The following is a 16896-nucleotide window of genomic DNA, read 5'->3' as shown; positions in this document are numbered from 1 at the left end:
CTATAAAATTTTAAAAAGTCCACTTTTTTATATTGAATAAATCTGTCTTTTAACATAAATGAATGATGCAGTATTGTCACATTCAACTTATCTACTTTTTAAATAAATACATTTTTCTCTCCTCTTTCCTCATTAAAATATATAAATACATTTTTCTCTTTGTTTAAGAGCATCCACAACCGTGCTCTTGCCAGCGGCACGGTTGTAGGCCCGGGCGATACTATTCATGCCTGCTCTCTGGCAAGAGCACAACACCCACAACTGTGCTCTTCCGCAAGGACGAGCATAATTAATTTAAAATTCAATTAAACAATAACATTTCCATAATATTAAAATTCATTTAAAAACCACAATAAATATTACAAATGACAAATAAAATTAAACATTACATAATTAAAATCCTAAAAATGAAAAATTACATAATTAAAATCCTAAAAATTAAAAATTACATAATTAAAATCCTAAAAATTAAAAAAACCACTACTCGTTGCCGAATTTCGCCCACATGTGGTTGATTAGGTCTTCTTGTAGTTGATTGTGGATTCGAGTATCGCGCATTGTGTGTCTTGTCTCGATCCTCTGGCCAACCGTCGTATGCTCACCTCGGCGTGGGGTTGAGCTTCCGGCTTCGTCCTCGTCGTAGAAGCTAGCCTCCCTCGGCCCTTCGTCGGCTATAATCATGTTGTGTAAACAAAGGATTCCAGTGGACTCACCGATATGCAAATACTCGTCGAAGATGTCGGCCGTTTGCCCAGTAGCGAGTTGTCGGATGGCACACGTACACTTCTGCAACGCCGTGATACTTTGCCGGCCGGCTGCATCTACACCTGTTTGAAAGTATTCAACACGTGCGGACAATGTGTTGACAATTCGCATGAACAAGCGCTTTGACATGCGAAAACGGCGCCTGAAGTAATCTGCCGGAAACCGCGGATGGTCGGCAAAGTAGTCGGCAACGAGCCTTTCGTGGGCTCCCTCCCGGTCACGATAGATGTAGCGGCGATTTGATCTAGTGCGTTGAGGAGGATGAGCGGGGGTATTCGCCGCGACATTTGCTTCGTAAGCGGCACGATGTTGTTCGTAGTATTCTTGTTCTTCGCGCTCCGCTTCCGCCATGAGATGAGTGAAATCCATTTGATGTTTTGAGTGAATGTTGAATGTGTTGATAGTTTGTATAAGAATTATGAATGAGAGATGAATGAGAGATGAATTGATGTGATAAATGAGTGATGAATGTGTGTATTTATAGATGATTTTGAGGGAAAAAAAATAAAAAAAAAATCAAAAAAAATCAGAAAAAACGGGAAAAAACGGCCATATTTTTGGGATTTGGAAAATATTTTTTTCTTATTTTTTAGCATTATTTATAATTAAATATCGATTTTTAAAAAAAATGTTTAAAAACAACGGCTATGCCGTTGACGAATGGGAGCGCGCCACGTGTGCGTCCGCTGGCACGGACGTGCTCGATACATTGAGCAGCGCCGTGCCAGCGGCGCGAGCGCAGCGGCGGCGGATGGCATCCGTGCCAGCGGCGCGGACGGCGGTGGCGACGGACGCCACCGCTGCGCATGCTCTAAGAATGACTGACAGTTGTACAAGAGCATTTCTTTTAATGATCAATAAATTATAGTGCAAGGGTTTGAGCATCAGTACACTCTCAAAAACACAACTACGTCCAAATCTCTGTAAAATAATAGCTTTGTGCATAAAAAAAAACCTTTTCTCCGTATACAAACGAAGATGCTCGAAAAGGCCAAAATCAAACATAATGCAACAAAATATATAGAATCGATACAACTGATCTTGGTGTTGGCATAAATCTTCCATCCACGCTCACTTTTTCACCCCTAACTTCGTCGACAGTAGCTTCTGACCGCCACCGTTTCTCCACACACCACGAACCGGCACATTTGCATCCAGCCCATTTGATGAAGGTTCGGCGTCATCTGGATCTGGATCCTGGTCTAAGTTTTTCAAATCCAACAGAGCTTCGACAGAGCCATCGCCAAGACGGGCCCGGATAAATTTGGATGTCTTCTTCCGTTGTTTCCCTTTCCCACCGCCATTGGATGGATTCTGACTAGTTCCACCACTAGCGTGTAAGGACTCCATCTGAATTTTAGGTTTTGTTAACTCAGCAGGTCCACTTGATTGTGAAGGTGAAGTACCAACAGTAACCGATGGTTTCCCTCTTGCACTTCGATATCCATCCTTTGACAACACTTCGACCTCTTCCTCTGGGGCGTTGTAGCTCGATTGCAGCGCTCTTACAGTGCTTATAACATTTTCAGCTAGATTGTTCGTAACGGAGGGCCTGTTGCCAGAATCTACAGACTTGCCTTTGCCCTTGCTCTTTTTGGAGCCGTTAACATTTCTAGTGCCGTTCGTCCAACCATTTTCTCTTGAAGCCATATGAACATTGTAAGCATCTGTCAGCTCTTTCTGCTTCTGAGGATTAGGGAGGAGTCCGGCCAACTCAAGAACAAGATGAGACAAACCAAATTGATCTACGTATGTTAGGTATGTCTCGACATCCATTGAGCCTAGGCGGTATTGACCAGAAATGTCTTTGAAAGCAGAGAATTTGTCTTCATCAGATCCTAGAGCAGCACGCATTTTCTCCACCAGTGATTTGTTTGCTGTATGAACATTTCCTTCCATCCTAACAGATTGGTCATCAGTGGTTGATTTGCGTGACTGGGCTACTACTGAAACTGGAGGAAAATCGGTACTTGAATCAAAAGGCTCACGATCTGAAAGACTAGGGGCTGACGAAGAATGACCTAGCCTATTACTGCTTCCAGAAGCCCTTGATGATAACAGAGAACTGGCAAAGGACGTAGTAGCAGCTGATGGTGGGTGAATCTGAGCTGAAGTTGATTGACTAGATGACACAGATACAATTTCTGGAACTGCTCTGCTCTGTCCTGAACTAGATGCTGATCCGGATATCGAAGTTACTGGAGGCCACGCATGAGAAGTATTGACTAGCTGGGCAGGTGTACGACTAGCTGCTGGCCAAGCAAGACCTGAGCTCGAGGAGCTAGTCTGTTTGTTATTCTGGTGGCTCTTGACTGGCAGAACCGGTGTACGACTAGTTGCTGGCCAAGCAGGAGCTGAGCTTGAGGAGCTCGCTTGCTTCTTGCTCTGGCGGCGCAAATGAGCAGCCATAGTTCTGTTAGAGGAAGCATCACTTTGAAAACTCTGTTGGTTTACCCCTGTACCCGCTGCGAGAGGAGGAAATGCAGAGTCTCCCAATGTTCCACTCATTGAACTTTGAGACACAGCCTGTCGGTATCTTGATGGCAGCACAGGGTCTGTGGTACCTAGAGATTCCAGAGGTGAAATAAGTGAGTCAACATCAGCACTTTCTCCATTATCATTGCAAGCCCGACTATTTGGTGGTGTAGCACTAGCTGTCTCAAGACTTGCTTGGATGGCCATAGAAAGTTCATCCGCAAGATCCCGCCGAAAGGTACGCGCTCTTCCACGACGATTCTCTTGATCACTACTTCGTCTATATCGAAAACTGGTAGGTATCTAAACAAATTGCAGAGCATGTGGAAAAATTATGATGCCATCAATTGGGAAAGTCAATGGGAACGCAAACAGTGGATCCAATGAAAGGGATAGACTGAAAATGAGCAGAGGCACTATTCTCCTCACCACTCCAGCACCGCAAGAAAACATTTGGCAAAGCAAAAAACACTTATATGATAAAGTAACTATTCATAGGGGTCAAAGATTGATATATATACCTGAAGAGCAGCACTGCGTTGTGAACGGGACATACGCCCTCCATGCTCTATAGTGTTATGCCTCTGATATATAAAGCATGTATAAGAAAATGGTCAATTAGAAGAAAAATAACTCAATAGTACGTCTATTTTCAGTAAGCAAGATAATTTACCTTTATTTCAGATTCAGATATGAAGACAACAAACTTTTTCGCAAGGCAACTTTCATCCTCACAGAGGAAATGATCTCGACGAAAGTGAATCTGGGAACAATTAAATCATTTAGAATAGATATGTAACTTGAGGTAAAACATAGCCAACAATATTCTACCTCCAAATTATCATAATTCCCGTAGTACTCATACTCTCCTGGATGCTGCCTGCACATAACAGGATATAACCGCTTATTAAAATTAAACATGCACACCAGATAATATGCTTAGTACTTACAACTGTAAATTAAAGGATTACCTTCTACATATATGACAAGTATAATGTTCAGTCTCCATATGAGTATAAAGCTCATTGTCCCCATAAAATGGTGTCTGGCAAAATTCACAAGGGGGGTGTCCTGAGAAGCCACCTCTTTCACTTTCAGTTCCATCCACCTCTGAGTCACCAGTGCTTATATGCTGACTAAGTTGTGATCTTGTATACAACTTTTGCTCACAAACAAAAACCTGCGAATCCAGGAAAAATCTATTTTTATCCAGGTAGGAACTAAACAAACTACACTGGGGGAGAAAAAAGATAATTCTAAGGGCTAGATAATAACAATAAAACAAAGAAGGCAGAGTATTTCAACCAATCTAACAACATCATACATAGTCCTAGTGCAATAACTTTTACAGTGCCAAAACTCTGCGACACCAAAACCATTTGAGAAGATGCGCGTATGAACAATTTTTCCATTACATGCAATCTATGTTAGTGTAATTATAAAATTAATTCAAAACACAAGGCCATTTTCCATTACACTGCTCATGGAAACCAATGTAAACTCTAAAGCTATAATTCCTGCAGCATCAGACAACATGGATAAGTCCTATCAACTACCGTCCCACTACTGGAAACACCAACTTTCAAGGGTGACTCTACCAGACCAGTATGGTATATCCTGAATTGTGCAGATAATTATATCCCTCGAGCTATAACAGGGAGAGCAGGTCCCAACTAGTCTGTAGTCCAGCAATCTACTCATTAATTATAGTCCAACATAACTGTGTGAAACCAAAAACAATCAGCAGCATACATTTTGGCAATTAGACTAATAATCAGAAAATCCTCTCAACTCACAAAATAATTGTAAGTGTTTCTTAGAATATCACGCTTCCACCAAACAATCCATTATGGTAATTTAGAAATTTCCCAAGTCTAAAAGTAAAATTATATGCCTCCTCCACCCCACCCCCTCCCTCCCAATAAACAAAATAAATAGAGTACAAGGTGAAATGCATCCATATCCATCCTAATATAACATATCTTACCTATGATTATGAACAATAAAAATACTTTAAAAGAATGGAAATAAGATCATGAAATATATTGCACCTTTCTTCCCTCCAAGCACAAGCTGCACATAATCAGCCTATGCTTGTGAAACAAATGACCCTTCAGCTGATCGATGTTCCTAAACTTGGCTCTTCTCCTGGAACCATCATCCAGCTGGTCCTCCTTATCACATTCACCACAAGAAAGCCTGCACATAGCCTTGATCATCTTGTAATGGTCCGAATCATCGAAAAAGGCATGTGTATCATCATGGTACCAGTACTGTCCCATCTTACCCTCCCTCCTTTCGGCGGGAAACAATGTGAGGTCGCCGATTGTCGTTGTATAGTCCCCCAAAGCCTGAGCCAGATACAGCAAGTTTGATTTAGACATATTGTCAACGGAACAGTAATTTTTCAGTAATTCAACCGAAATCATATATGGCGATCAGCTAAAGTGCACCTAATCCAATCAATCTTCGCACTGGAACTCCAAATTCACAAAATCAAGCAGTTAAATCATGAGATTACATAAGAGGATGACCTTGGTGACGAAAACGACATCGTTATCGGTCTTGCAGATGCAGCAGCTGCGGTCATTGCAGATAAATCGGAGGCGAGCGACGCAGGTGGAGCAGACGTCCTTGTGGCCACAAGAACCGTATGCAACCCACTCCAAGCTTTCCGCACAAACCGCGCAGCTATCGTCCATCTCAACTATCGAATTCGTCGATGAGGAGACAAATCTAGGGTTTCTGGGCCGAAATTTCACAAATCAGATGAGGAATTGGGCGTCGGCGATGATAATCCGTGTCTGAATCGATTAGAATATGAAACTGCAATTTATATTTTGTATGAATTTTCTAGGGTTTCAGATGGGATTCGGAGTAAATGTGAGGGTAGAGAAAGAGAGATTACAGTATACAACTAAAATTGATTAAACTTTTCTGTTCTGAAAAAGAAGGAAGTAAAATTAAAATCCTCAAAGAATATTCCATCAATTTTTTTGAATTAAATTCATTTTAAGTCTTCAAGGTTGCCATGCCACCACTCTTCCAACCCGTCATTTTATCATTCTTCTTTTGTTATTGTATCAAACCACTACTTTTTCTGAAGTTGATACGTGATAAGACTCGTTTCATGCATAGATTTTTGGGATGATTTACATGTTTTTTGGAAGATAATGCTCAAACAATGAGTTTAAGTGTGCAGGTTTCTGCTATATCAAGTAGATTATGCAAACTGGCCGAGCAGACACTGATTGAGGAAAAATTGGAGTGAAATTGCTGAAAAGCCGTCTAATTGATCAAAGAGAATTATCAGAAGGAGCAGACGGTGCAAGGAATAGGACAGAAGAGAGAGAATTTGAAGATACTCTTACTTTAAGGGTACAAATGTCAAATCATGAAGAGCATACCCTAGGGATTTGAGCTTGAAACCACCTTATATAAAAGGACCAACATAGAAGGAAGAGGGGAGCCCCTTTGAGCAGCCTTTGGGAGACCACCATTCTACACACAATTACACACACATCCTTAGATAAAGTTCTTAGCTGCAAGTCTACTCCACTCCAGAATGCGCACTCTGCCTCCTAGCACGAAGGGGGGAAATCCTTAGTTCCAACCGTTCTTAGCTTGAAATCGTGTTCCACCGCTCCGAGGAGCGAAGATACAATCTTAAATTTTGTTTTGCATCGTTTTAGTTTCGTTTCTTAAGTGTTTATGTGGTTTCGAACATCTTAGCTTAAAGATCTTTTGGTATTTCATTGTTGGATTTGAATATTGACGTGGGAAGTTTGGATCTAGTTTTATTGTGAAGTTATGGAAGTTTTTGTTGGAGTTTTTGTTAGATTTTGAGATGCTGAGCTTTATTTGTGTTTTGTTGGATGCTTTTCACAATTGGTAGTTAGATCTTGAGATGTTGAGCTTTGTTTCTTGTTTTGTTGGATGCTTTTTGCAATTGGTGGTTAGATCTTGAGATGCTGAGCTTGTTTATGTTTGTTGGATATTTTTCGCAATTGGTAGTTGTTAGAATCTCTTAGATCTAGCTTGTTAACGTCTGATTTCGTAGATTCATGTTAGTTAGCATTTGATCTTTTAGATCTAGTATGTTATGTTTTGGAAATCGCATGATTATGGCTTGTTTCTGTTGGTTCGTCATTGTAGTTGATCAGTTAGCGTAGATCCAGTAGTTTTTAGCTTAAATTTCTCATTCGCGTTTCGTTTTGATGCATGCTCTGTTTTCTCGTTAATGGTGTCCTAATGCTCTGGCTTCACTCTGTTTTAGCTTAGTTACATGAAGAAGATGAAGTAGAGGTAGTTAGAGATTCAGATCTGAAATCTACTTTATGCTTTTTACTTTCACAACTTTTTCTGCCAACCCAGTCAGTTTAGGAATTATGGTCCCCACTTACTTTTTCGTATTGTCTGCCTATTTTAGGAAAATTTTCAGCATGATCTTTTAGATGCAGGTGTTCCTAGTTTTTTAATTTCAGATTCAAATGTTTGTTTTATGTTTAGCCGTTCATACATGTTTGTTTCTATACGTTTTCCGTCTAGTTAATCAGTTAAGTAGAGTTCCTTATTTAGTCTTCCAAGTCAATCAAATAATTCTTAACCCACTTAGGAGCGTGACAGCAGCCAAAAACCTCCTAGAATTTCCCTAACACATGCTTTTACGCCCTCATCCTTGTGGGATTCGATCCTTACCTCCCTATACAAATTAATAATATTTGTGGGATAAGTCTTTTGAGAGTAGCTTCAAATTGCCCTTCCGAAGACACGTAGAAAGGTCTAGGGTAGTCTGCCTAATCAGTTCACGCACTTTCCATGCACATGCACAAACGTGAGTCGGTCTAGCTAGCCTGCTTGATCAGTCTGCGATTTATATTTATTTTACCAGCGCGCATTCGATAAGCTACATCTTCAATACGCTCTGATTTTGCACTGTTTTAAGGCCATTATTTGGTCCTTTTTGAGTGTCAAAGTTGCATTACATGTCCATTATTTGCTTATTTTATCAATTTTGGTATTTTGACGTGTTTTGTGATAAATGTGCAAAATAGAGCTGAAAAAGGGCACAAAAAGGTCAAAATATGGAAGCTGGAGCTGAAGCGCAAGCCAACGGTCGCTGAAAGCCGTCCAGAAGCTTGGAAATTTTCCCAGCGACCGCTGGGCCCGTTCGCGCGCAGCAGTCCCAGTTCAAACCCATTCATAGCCTCCAAAATTAGGAAGCCCCCAGGTTCCTCCTCAATCTCCAACCCTTATTCTTTCACCTATCATTCTATCCACCATTCTTGGAGTTTGGAGCAAGGTAAGAGAAGACTAAAGATTGCACAACAATTCATCATTGGGTTTTGTTTGCTTTTTCTTTATGTTTTGTACTTTAATTTGTAGTTTTTGCTATTTGTCTATGAGTAGCTAAACTATAAAAATTCTTGGGATGTGTTAGTAACTTTTATTGGTTTATATAATTCCAGTTTTTAGTATCCGTTTTGTTCATTGCATGCTTCTATTCTAAGTGTTAGATAATTGCTTCATGTTTTAGTGACACATTCTATGATGATTTATTGACTTACAACATAATCGTGAGAGGAGATTTGCGAGTTAGAAGAGCTTAGTTGACACTACAATTAATTCCCCTTAAAACGGTACTGTTAATTGAGAGTGAAGACATCTTGATGGTCTAATTGAGCTTTTGGGAGTTGCTAATCTAAGATTGACGACCTTAGTGTGTAACTTACTTTGTGCCGCATGGGCAATACTTATGTGTCTCGTTCTAGTAATGCATGAACTGTTCTAGGGTATCATAACTGTGTTTTGTGTAAACCATAATTGTGAAAACTCTATCATTGGAATTCCACTATTTGCCTAATTTACTTTGGTTATTTGAATGTTTTTATTTGCTTTATTTATTTTTGCCTAGTTAATTAATTGACCTCAAAACTCTTGTTTCTCTAGATAGTATATGACGCTTTGTACATGATAGCCAGTTACAATAATATTCTCTGCGTTTGATATCCTGGTACTGACCTTTAGCTATACTATTTCTTCCTTGTATACTTGCAAGTAGTTGTAGTGCTAAAAAATAGTGCATCAGGAAGTTGTAGTGCTAAAAAATAGTGCATCAGGAGTTGTTCTCGACTGCTCTCTTATTTTAAAATTGAAAGCGTTGTTCTCGACTGCTCTCTTATTTTAAAATTGAAGTGATAAACTTACATATATTTTGGCATATTAGGTTTTGGTGGCGTTAATACCTATTTGGCTTCACAAAAGACAAAAGTAGTAGTATGAATTTGTCATATTTGCAGTGTTGTAATTAAAGTGTGTATACATGTAACCGATGAACCAAACATATACTATATTTTTTACTATGTTTCTTTAATAAATGTGGGGTTATGAGTATATATTTTACCACACTGTACACATATAATATATATTTAATACTCATTATATTAGTACACACTATATTATACAACACGACACACATGACACATATAGTATATATTATATGTTGTAGTACACACATATCTATATCAATATATTATTATATTTTATGCTACACACATATCTATATCTATATTTTATTATATAATATGCTACAGGCCTACCGCTACACATATCACATAGGTATGATAGTTATATGCTACATATTTATACTACTGTAACACATACACATGATACGACATATACATTTACAAAATACACTCATATAGTAACATCTCATATTTGGAATTTTTATGTTTTTGTAGGATGAGATCAAGGAAGTGTCAAAATAACAATATTATTATAGATGATCAATAATTTGAGGTTCATGAAATACTAAAGGATATTGAAGATGAAGATGAAGATGAAGAAGAAGCTGAGACAGAAGCTCCAAGTCCAACTAAAAAAAGAAAAAGAGCCAAGGGGACATCCAATCGGAAAACCACATCAGTGCATTGGAAAAACTACGACAAAGTGATGGTTAAAGAAGGTGATCCCCCTGGTCTGAGAATGAAAGCACAGTGCAAGTCGTTGTAGTAATTTTATTGCTGCAGACTCACGGGGGTGCAGGAACAACGGCTTGAAGATCCATACAATTTCTTGTTTAAAGAAGAATGCCAAAGCTGAAGTTGGTGATAGTCACACAATTTTGGCATACTATGTGGATGGTAGCAGTAGAGATTAACAACTTGGAAGTTTGACCAGAAAACGATCAGACTAGGACTTTGCAAGATGATCCTTCTCGATGAGCTTCTTTTTTATTTGTTGAGTGGGAAGGTTTTCAATATTTCATGCGGCTTGTTTGTCCATAGTTTCAAATACCTTCGAGACAAACAATACGCACGTACTGTATGCAATTGTTCCTTGAGGAGAAACAAAGTTTTGTCAAATTCTTTAAGAAAAGAGGCATGGAAAGAGTCTCAATCACAACCAACTGTTGGACTTCGTTGAATAACAACAACTTCATTTGTATCACGGTACACTATATCGGAAAAGACTAGATACTGTACAAGAAGATAATAAACTTTTCCAAGATCGACAACCACAAGGGTGATGATGTTGGTGCTACTATAGTGAAATCATTGACAGATTGGGGTGTGAATCATTTATTCTCTTGCACTTTCGATAATGCATCATAAAATGATACTGCAATGGTGACAAGTACTTCCACATGCGTTGTGCAGCGTATGCCCTGAATTTGATTGTAAAAGACGGTTTGAAAGAAATTGGCATTTCCATTAGGCGAGTTAGGGAGGTGGTGAGGTGGCTTAAGAGTTCACCACAGATATGGGTGTTATGAGAAAAAGTCTTGGATTATCTAGGACACAAGATTGATTGCAAGAAGAAATTGTGTATGGATGTTCCTACTCAATGGAACTCTACATATTTGATGTTAGAGTTGGCTATACCGTATGCTGAGGCATTTACTACATTTGGGAACATGAATTCTTCTTTCATGAAAGATTTGCGTGAAAGAATGTATGGTGATAAATCTATAGGGTCGCCTTAGGAAGAAGATTGGGTAAATGTGAAGAAGATGATTTCTTATGTGAAGAAGTTCCACTTATTGACTCAAATTGTCTCTGTTACCAAAAAGCCAACATCACATTTGTTTTTTACACAGATGTGTGGTATCTTTGACCTTATCCGTTGATTGGAGATGAGCAGTGACTATGATGTTAGTTTCATGGCTTCAAGGATGGGGTTAAAGATTGGAAAGTATTGGCTGGAGAAAACCTAATTGAATGTGACGATGAACAAGATTTTATGCATGGCTGCTATTCTAGATCCGATACAGAAGATGAAGCATGTTGAGACGTGCTTGAAATTGTTGTTTGGAAATGCTCGAGGACTTGAAATGGTGAAAGAGGTGAGAGACTCCATGAGGGAGTTGTTTGTGTTTTATAGTGCGAGGTATGCATCTCGTCCTCCTAGTCGATCATCGGTTGATGCGAATATAGAGAACTCTTCATGTGAATGTGAAGAAGACACTTACATCATGTTTGCTATGTATATGAGTGATGATGACGAGGATTCTAGTAATCAGACCGGGCTTGATCTTTATCTAACAGATAGGAGACACAAAGTCCCGAGGGAAGAAATGGCAAGTTTTGATTTGCTGAACTGGTGGTCTGAGCAAGCACACTATCACGTTTTGAGCGAGATGGCAAGGGATATTCCAACGATTCCTATTTTGAATATTGCTTCAGAGTCTGCATTCAGCATGGGTGGTCGTGTTCTCTCTCCGTATAGAAGTTCATTGTCTTGCAAGATGGTGGAGGTTTTGATTTGTGTCGGAGATTGGTTGAAGACTTGTGATTTGGATAAGAAAGATGAAGAAGACGTTGATGAAGAAAAAAAAAGAAAAGGAATACCATGGTGGTAAGTATGATTCTAATTTGTACATAATTTACATTTCTTTTTCATATAATAAGAAACAGAATTCTTATTTGTTTTTGTTTATTTGCTTAGTTTTACTCAAGATTGACGTCATGGCTCCAACGAGCAATGTCCACGGTGCACGAGTGATGCACGCGCCAGATGAAGGATGATTGCTTGATTGGTGAAACTGTGCGAAAATATTATTACTTTAGACTTCAGAGAATTGGAATATTTAGACTTTGGTTGTAGTTATTTACTTATTTTACATTTAGACTTTTGATGAAAGTGAAACATTGTTGGTTACTTTGTTAATTGTTTTCATATTTAGATTTTTGAATGGTGATTTGGAGTTTGGATTTTTTGGCATTGTAATTTGAAATATAAGTTCTCATTTAAAATTATTCAAATGAGCATTTGTGCGCCTCATATGATTATTTAATCTTCTAATTCCTTATTTATTCTTGAATTTAGATGTAAAACTGTAACAATATAAAAGGTTAAGAATTTTATCTTAAGAATTTAGAAATAGACGAAGACCAAGATTACATGGCTTCATCTCAATTCTCAATGAAATTAAAGTAATAAATAAAGTTCCAAATGAGACTATTACATTCAGCAAGTAGTATTTTAAAAAATCATATAAAATATACAAATAATAATTAAAGATAAAAGAAAAAAAAACATGTTTCGGGTCGGGCACCCGCGGTGTCGGGTGCGGGATACCCGACTCGGGTATCGGGTAATACCTGATTCACTGCAGGACAGGTAACAGGACTAACTCTTCAACCGAAATCGGTACGGGTACCCGCGGTTACCCATTTCTACACCCCTAACAACGAGTTTATTAGGTAATTAAGGTCATTCAATCATTTACACTGGCCTAATATTCTATATTCACTATTTGTTATACATTTTTAACTATATCTATATACTTTATCTAAATTATAAATCCCTCAATTCTATTGTAATTGAGTCATATACTCCTGTCCGCGAATAGGAGTCTTGTTTTGCCATTTTCGTCCATCCGCTAATAGGAGTCTCGGTTCTCCTTTCCATATTTGGACACAATAAACACTCCTCCTTATTCACTTAAATTACAATAATGGCGTGTAAGTTGACCACACAAATAAATCCCACAACTTAATTTTATTCTGTTACCCCATCCTTGAGCGTCGATTCAATTCTCATTTTGCATTCTCTCGCTGCCCCTTTGTCTCTCTCTCTCTCTCGCTCTCATTCTCTCACTGTCTCTCTCTCTCTCGGGAACCCTAGCCCTAATCGTCATCGCCTCCATATATCACCCCAATTGTCGTCGCATCCCCCTCCCTTTGAAATGAAACCCACACTGTCGTCTCTCCTTTCACCCATCTTTTCCTCGGCGAGCCCTAATCATCTTCCAATATTTCCAAGTCAGGAAATTTTTTGGAACTCATCATGGGATGATATCCCAACTGTGACCCATTTATCTTCAATACCCACATATTCGAGGGAGAAGTCTGAAATCCATGGAACTTCTCCCAGAAATGTTGTGTCTGGAGATTCTAATCAAAACTGATTGTTGATTGTCCTTGACATACCGGACTACAAACTGTACTCTTGGTGGGAGACTGATCTTGTCTCCACCATTGTCCTTAAAACTCCATTGATCGTGCATGATCACGTCTCCACGGTGGTCCTTGAAACTTCAGTCACCAAGCGACGAAGAAAGTGTCCGATAGAGGAAGAGTGGTTCAAGAGTTTTATGGTGATGCTCTTGCCCAACATGGCGGATCTTCTCTGAAATTGTGGGTTTTCCTGAGAACTACCCTCTATCTAGGGTTTGGAGGTTCTTATGGTTTGGGTATTTTTGGGTTTCCGAGGGGTTTGGTTGTCATGTGTTTGAGCCACCCCAATTTAGGTTAGAAGGTTTAATGGACTTGTTTGTGTTGTTTGATTTATATTGTCCTATGATAAAATTAGTGTTCTTTGTATTGTCTGGGTTTATGTTATGTGAAGCCACCCCTTTTGAGGTTTGGAGGCTTTGTTTCCCTGCCATATGATGAAAATTTTCTGAGGGATTTAATGTTTCTGTATTGGGGTTGCTTTGATGGATATGTTGGTGTTGCCTTGTGGATTGATTTGATGGTGCTTCATTTGTGCATGCCTTATTGTTAAATTGTGTGTGATGCTTCAATTATCCCTGCCCAATGATGAGATTTTCTGAGGGCTTGGTTGGGGTTGCTTTGATGGTTGTGTTGGTATTTCCTTGTGGATTGATTTGGTGTTTCTTGATTTGTGGCTGTCTTGTTGTTAAATTATGGGTGATGCTTCAATTGTCCCTGCCCTATGATGAAATATGCATTGTGATGACACTTGATTATGTTTAGCCACCCCTTTAGAGGTTTGGAGGCTATCCCTACCCTACAATGAAGCTTTTCTGAGTGCTTGGTATTAAACTTCAGTAAATATGTGCATTACATGTTCTTTGCACTATTTCTACATACAAAACATTAAAAATCAGACCCAACTGACCAAAAACGTGAAGGCCTGATAAGTCTAGTTCTAGGACTTTGTTAATGGTTATGATAACTTGTTTAATTTGATATTATTTTAAAAAATAGTTGTTAAAGTGTGCAGAGTGAGGTACAAGTCAGGAGAAAAGGGGTCAAAATGAATTAGTTGAAAAAGCTGTAGGAATGGTGCAAAACAGTCAGGATGCATGCCATGGAGCCTGAGAATGAGATGGAAAGGATTGCTACAAAATGATCATCTATTTAGAAGGGGCAGAATTGTCATTTGAGGAGGAGAAACAGCCCTAAGGATTGGAGCAAGTTGCCCTTTAAATAGAAAATCAACTTGAAGAAAAGAAGACACACACTTGGACTTTAGTTCCATTCCGCTCTCTTAGCTCGCTTTCTAGTCTAGTTTTCACTTGAAGTCTTCGGCCACCTGCTGAAGGGGGAGTTCACCGTTCCAAGCCAACCAGTTCACCGCCGTAGTTCAGATTTTAATAGTTCCATCGCTCTTAGGAGCCCAAACAACCTTTATTTCGCTTGTTTTATGAATTCTCAGTTCTAGTACTTGTTTTGCCTTACATTCGACGATAATTTTTGGTTAATCACTTGTTAAAAACATCATTTGGTTTGAAATAATGAATGCAATGGAGTTTCTTTTAGTTCAATTTGAGTTCCAATTTACTTATGCTTTCTTTTTGCCTAGTTAGATAGATCTACTGTTTTATAGTATGCTTAATCATATATTTCTTTCAAAAGATGCATGAGATATATGTTTTATTTCATTTCTGTCACCTTGTGCGTTGGTCAGTTTACGTAGTTGTCAATTTCTACATGGATGTGTGTTCGTGATTTGATTTCGAGTTTAGATCTAAGTTTTAATAGTTTGATTTCGAGCAATCTTCCATGGAGATTTGATTTTCTGAATGTTCTTGTTACTTGGTAGAGAAGATAATGTCAAAATCTGAGAATAGGACCACCTTATTGCTTTTTGTTACTTTTTACTTTTGTCCTTCTACTTTTCTTCTTTTCTGCACATCTGGGTAGTTGGTTAGGCAGTACTGTCTGTTATTCCCTGTACCTCTTGTCTGTCCAATTTTAGTAAGTTTTCACCTTTCACATGCACACTAGCAGTCTAGCACACACTTTCACGTAAACATTCTACATTATGTTGCATCAAGTGATCTACTAATCAGGACAGGAATATGTCTCATTTTTATTCACATCTAGTTTAACTCAACCCCAAAAGCTAGGATAGGAATATGTCTCATTTTTATTCACGTCTAGTTTAACTCAACCCCAAAAGCGAGGTAGCAAACCAACCACTCGAAAGTGTCTTTGCAAATGTATAACGCATAATTCATCCTTGTGGGATAGATCTTTTACTCCGTTGTACTAGGCAGTAGAAGTGGGTTGAGGTTTTTGATAGGAACTAGGTCTAGGTACTCTCTTAGCTAGTACACACACAACATCACATCTATTTACAATCCTATCATGGCCTGATAACCAAAACACATCCCCCTATCTATCTAGAACCCAAAAGCAGTAGAGAAAGGTCCAAAGTCCATTAGTTCTTTACAACCTATCTTTGTTAATGTGAGGGACTTTGTAATTATTCGCACCCCTGACTATCAAAATCTATGTGAGGCAAGCCTGCAATGAGAGGAATACCTTGTTTAGGGTATCTGGTGACAACTCTGTATAAGAGCTACACACATTCCCCAGTTTTATCGCTATGAGGAGCCAAAAAAATCTTACTTGCATTGTCTTCAAGAATTCTTAGCGTACGCTCGTTTTAGTTGTATTTGACTTGGGTTCCAGTAGCTATCTTAATTAGAACATCTTTTAGTTGATAATCTCGAATGCAATGAAGTTTATTGTGGTTTATTTCAAGTTTGAATTTCGCTTAAATTCCTTCTACCTAGTTAGATAGATCTAGAGTTTTTACATCGATTTCGCTTGATTGCATGTTCGAATTTGCTTAGATAAAAAGATCTAGTAATTTCTTAAGTGTTTGCAAGATTTGATCGGAGTGAACTTTCGAAAATGCATGGATCTGAGTTCTGTTTCATTTCCGCCACCTTGCATGTTAGTCGGTTTCAGTATCTGCTGCCTTATGACTGATTTAGTTGTTGTGGTTAATTTTCATGCCTAGATCTGGATTTCGTGACTTGATTATGAGTTAGATCTTAGTTGTTTGAGTTTAAGTTTGAGACTTCATTAATGGAGTTTTGATTTTCTAATCATTTTTGTTGCTTGGTGAAGAGTATAATGTCTTAATCTAAGTTTGGGACCACTTTGTTACTGT

General features: G+C 38.6%; 1 protein-coding gene across 2 annotated transcripts; it reads right to left on the bottom strand.

Annotated features, from left to right (window-relative positions):
- Positions 1 to 1606: 1606 nt before the first annotated feature.
- Positions 1607 to 6189, bottom strand: LOC121744806 (E3 ubiquitin-protein ligase ZNF598-like). 2 transcript variants are annotated; one of them, XM_042138468.1, is made up of 8 exons: positions 5775 to 5852; positions 5528 to 5591; positions 5292 to 5439; positions 4212 to 4420; positions 4072 to 4120; positions 3914 to 4003; positions 3762 to 3824; positions 1607 to 3543 (listed from the first exon to the last, which is right to left on the bottom strand). In XM_042138468.1, the coding sequence occupies exons 3-8, from the start codon at positions 5319 to 5321 to the stop codon at positions 1837 to 1839; spliced, it is 2148 nt and encodes a 715-aa protein (XP_041994402.1). In that variant the 5' UTR covers positions 5322 to 5439; positions 5528 to 5591; positions 5775 to 5852; the 3' UTR covers positions 1607 to 1836. The 2 variants fall into 2 exon arrangements, with proteins under 2 accessions (XP_041994402.1, XP_041994393.1); XM_042138459.1 differs by having other exon boundaries at positions 5292 to 5591; positions 5775 to 6189.
- Between the last annotated feature and the right edge of the window lie 10707 nt (positions 6190 to 16896).

This window comes from Salvia splendens, chromosome 1, assembly GCF_004379255.2.
Source record: "Salvia splendens isolate huo1 chromosome 1, SspV2, whole genome shotgun sequence".
Taxonomy (NCBI): Eukaryota; Viridiplantae; Streptophyta; class Magnoliopsida; order Lamiales; family Lamiaceae; genus Salvia; species Salvia splendens.
This window is presented reverse-complemented; position numbering and strand designations above follow the sequence as displayed.

Bases quoted from the DNA above. Each gene is read 5' to 3' on its own strand.
- LOC121744806 (XM_042138459.1), bottom strand. From the start codon at position 5,942: ATGGACGATAGCTGCGCGGTTTGTGCGGAAAGCTTGGAGTGGGTTGCA. The intron at 4,121-4,211 runs GTAATCCTTTAA...TGTTATGTGCAG, and splicing joins ACTTGTCATATATGTAGAAG to GCAGCATCCAGGAGAGTATG. The intron at 4,004-4,071 runs GTAGAATATTGT...AATTGTTCCCAG, and splicing joins GGAATTATGATAATTTGGAG to ATTCACTTTCGTCGAGATCA.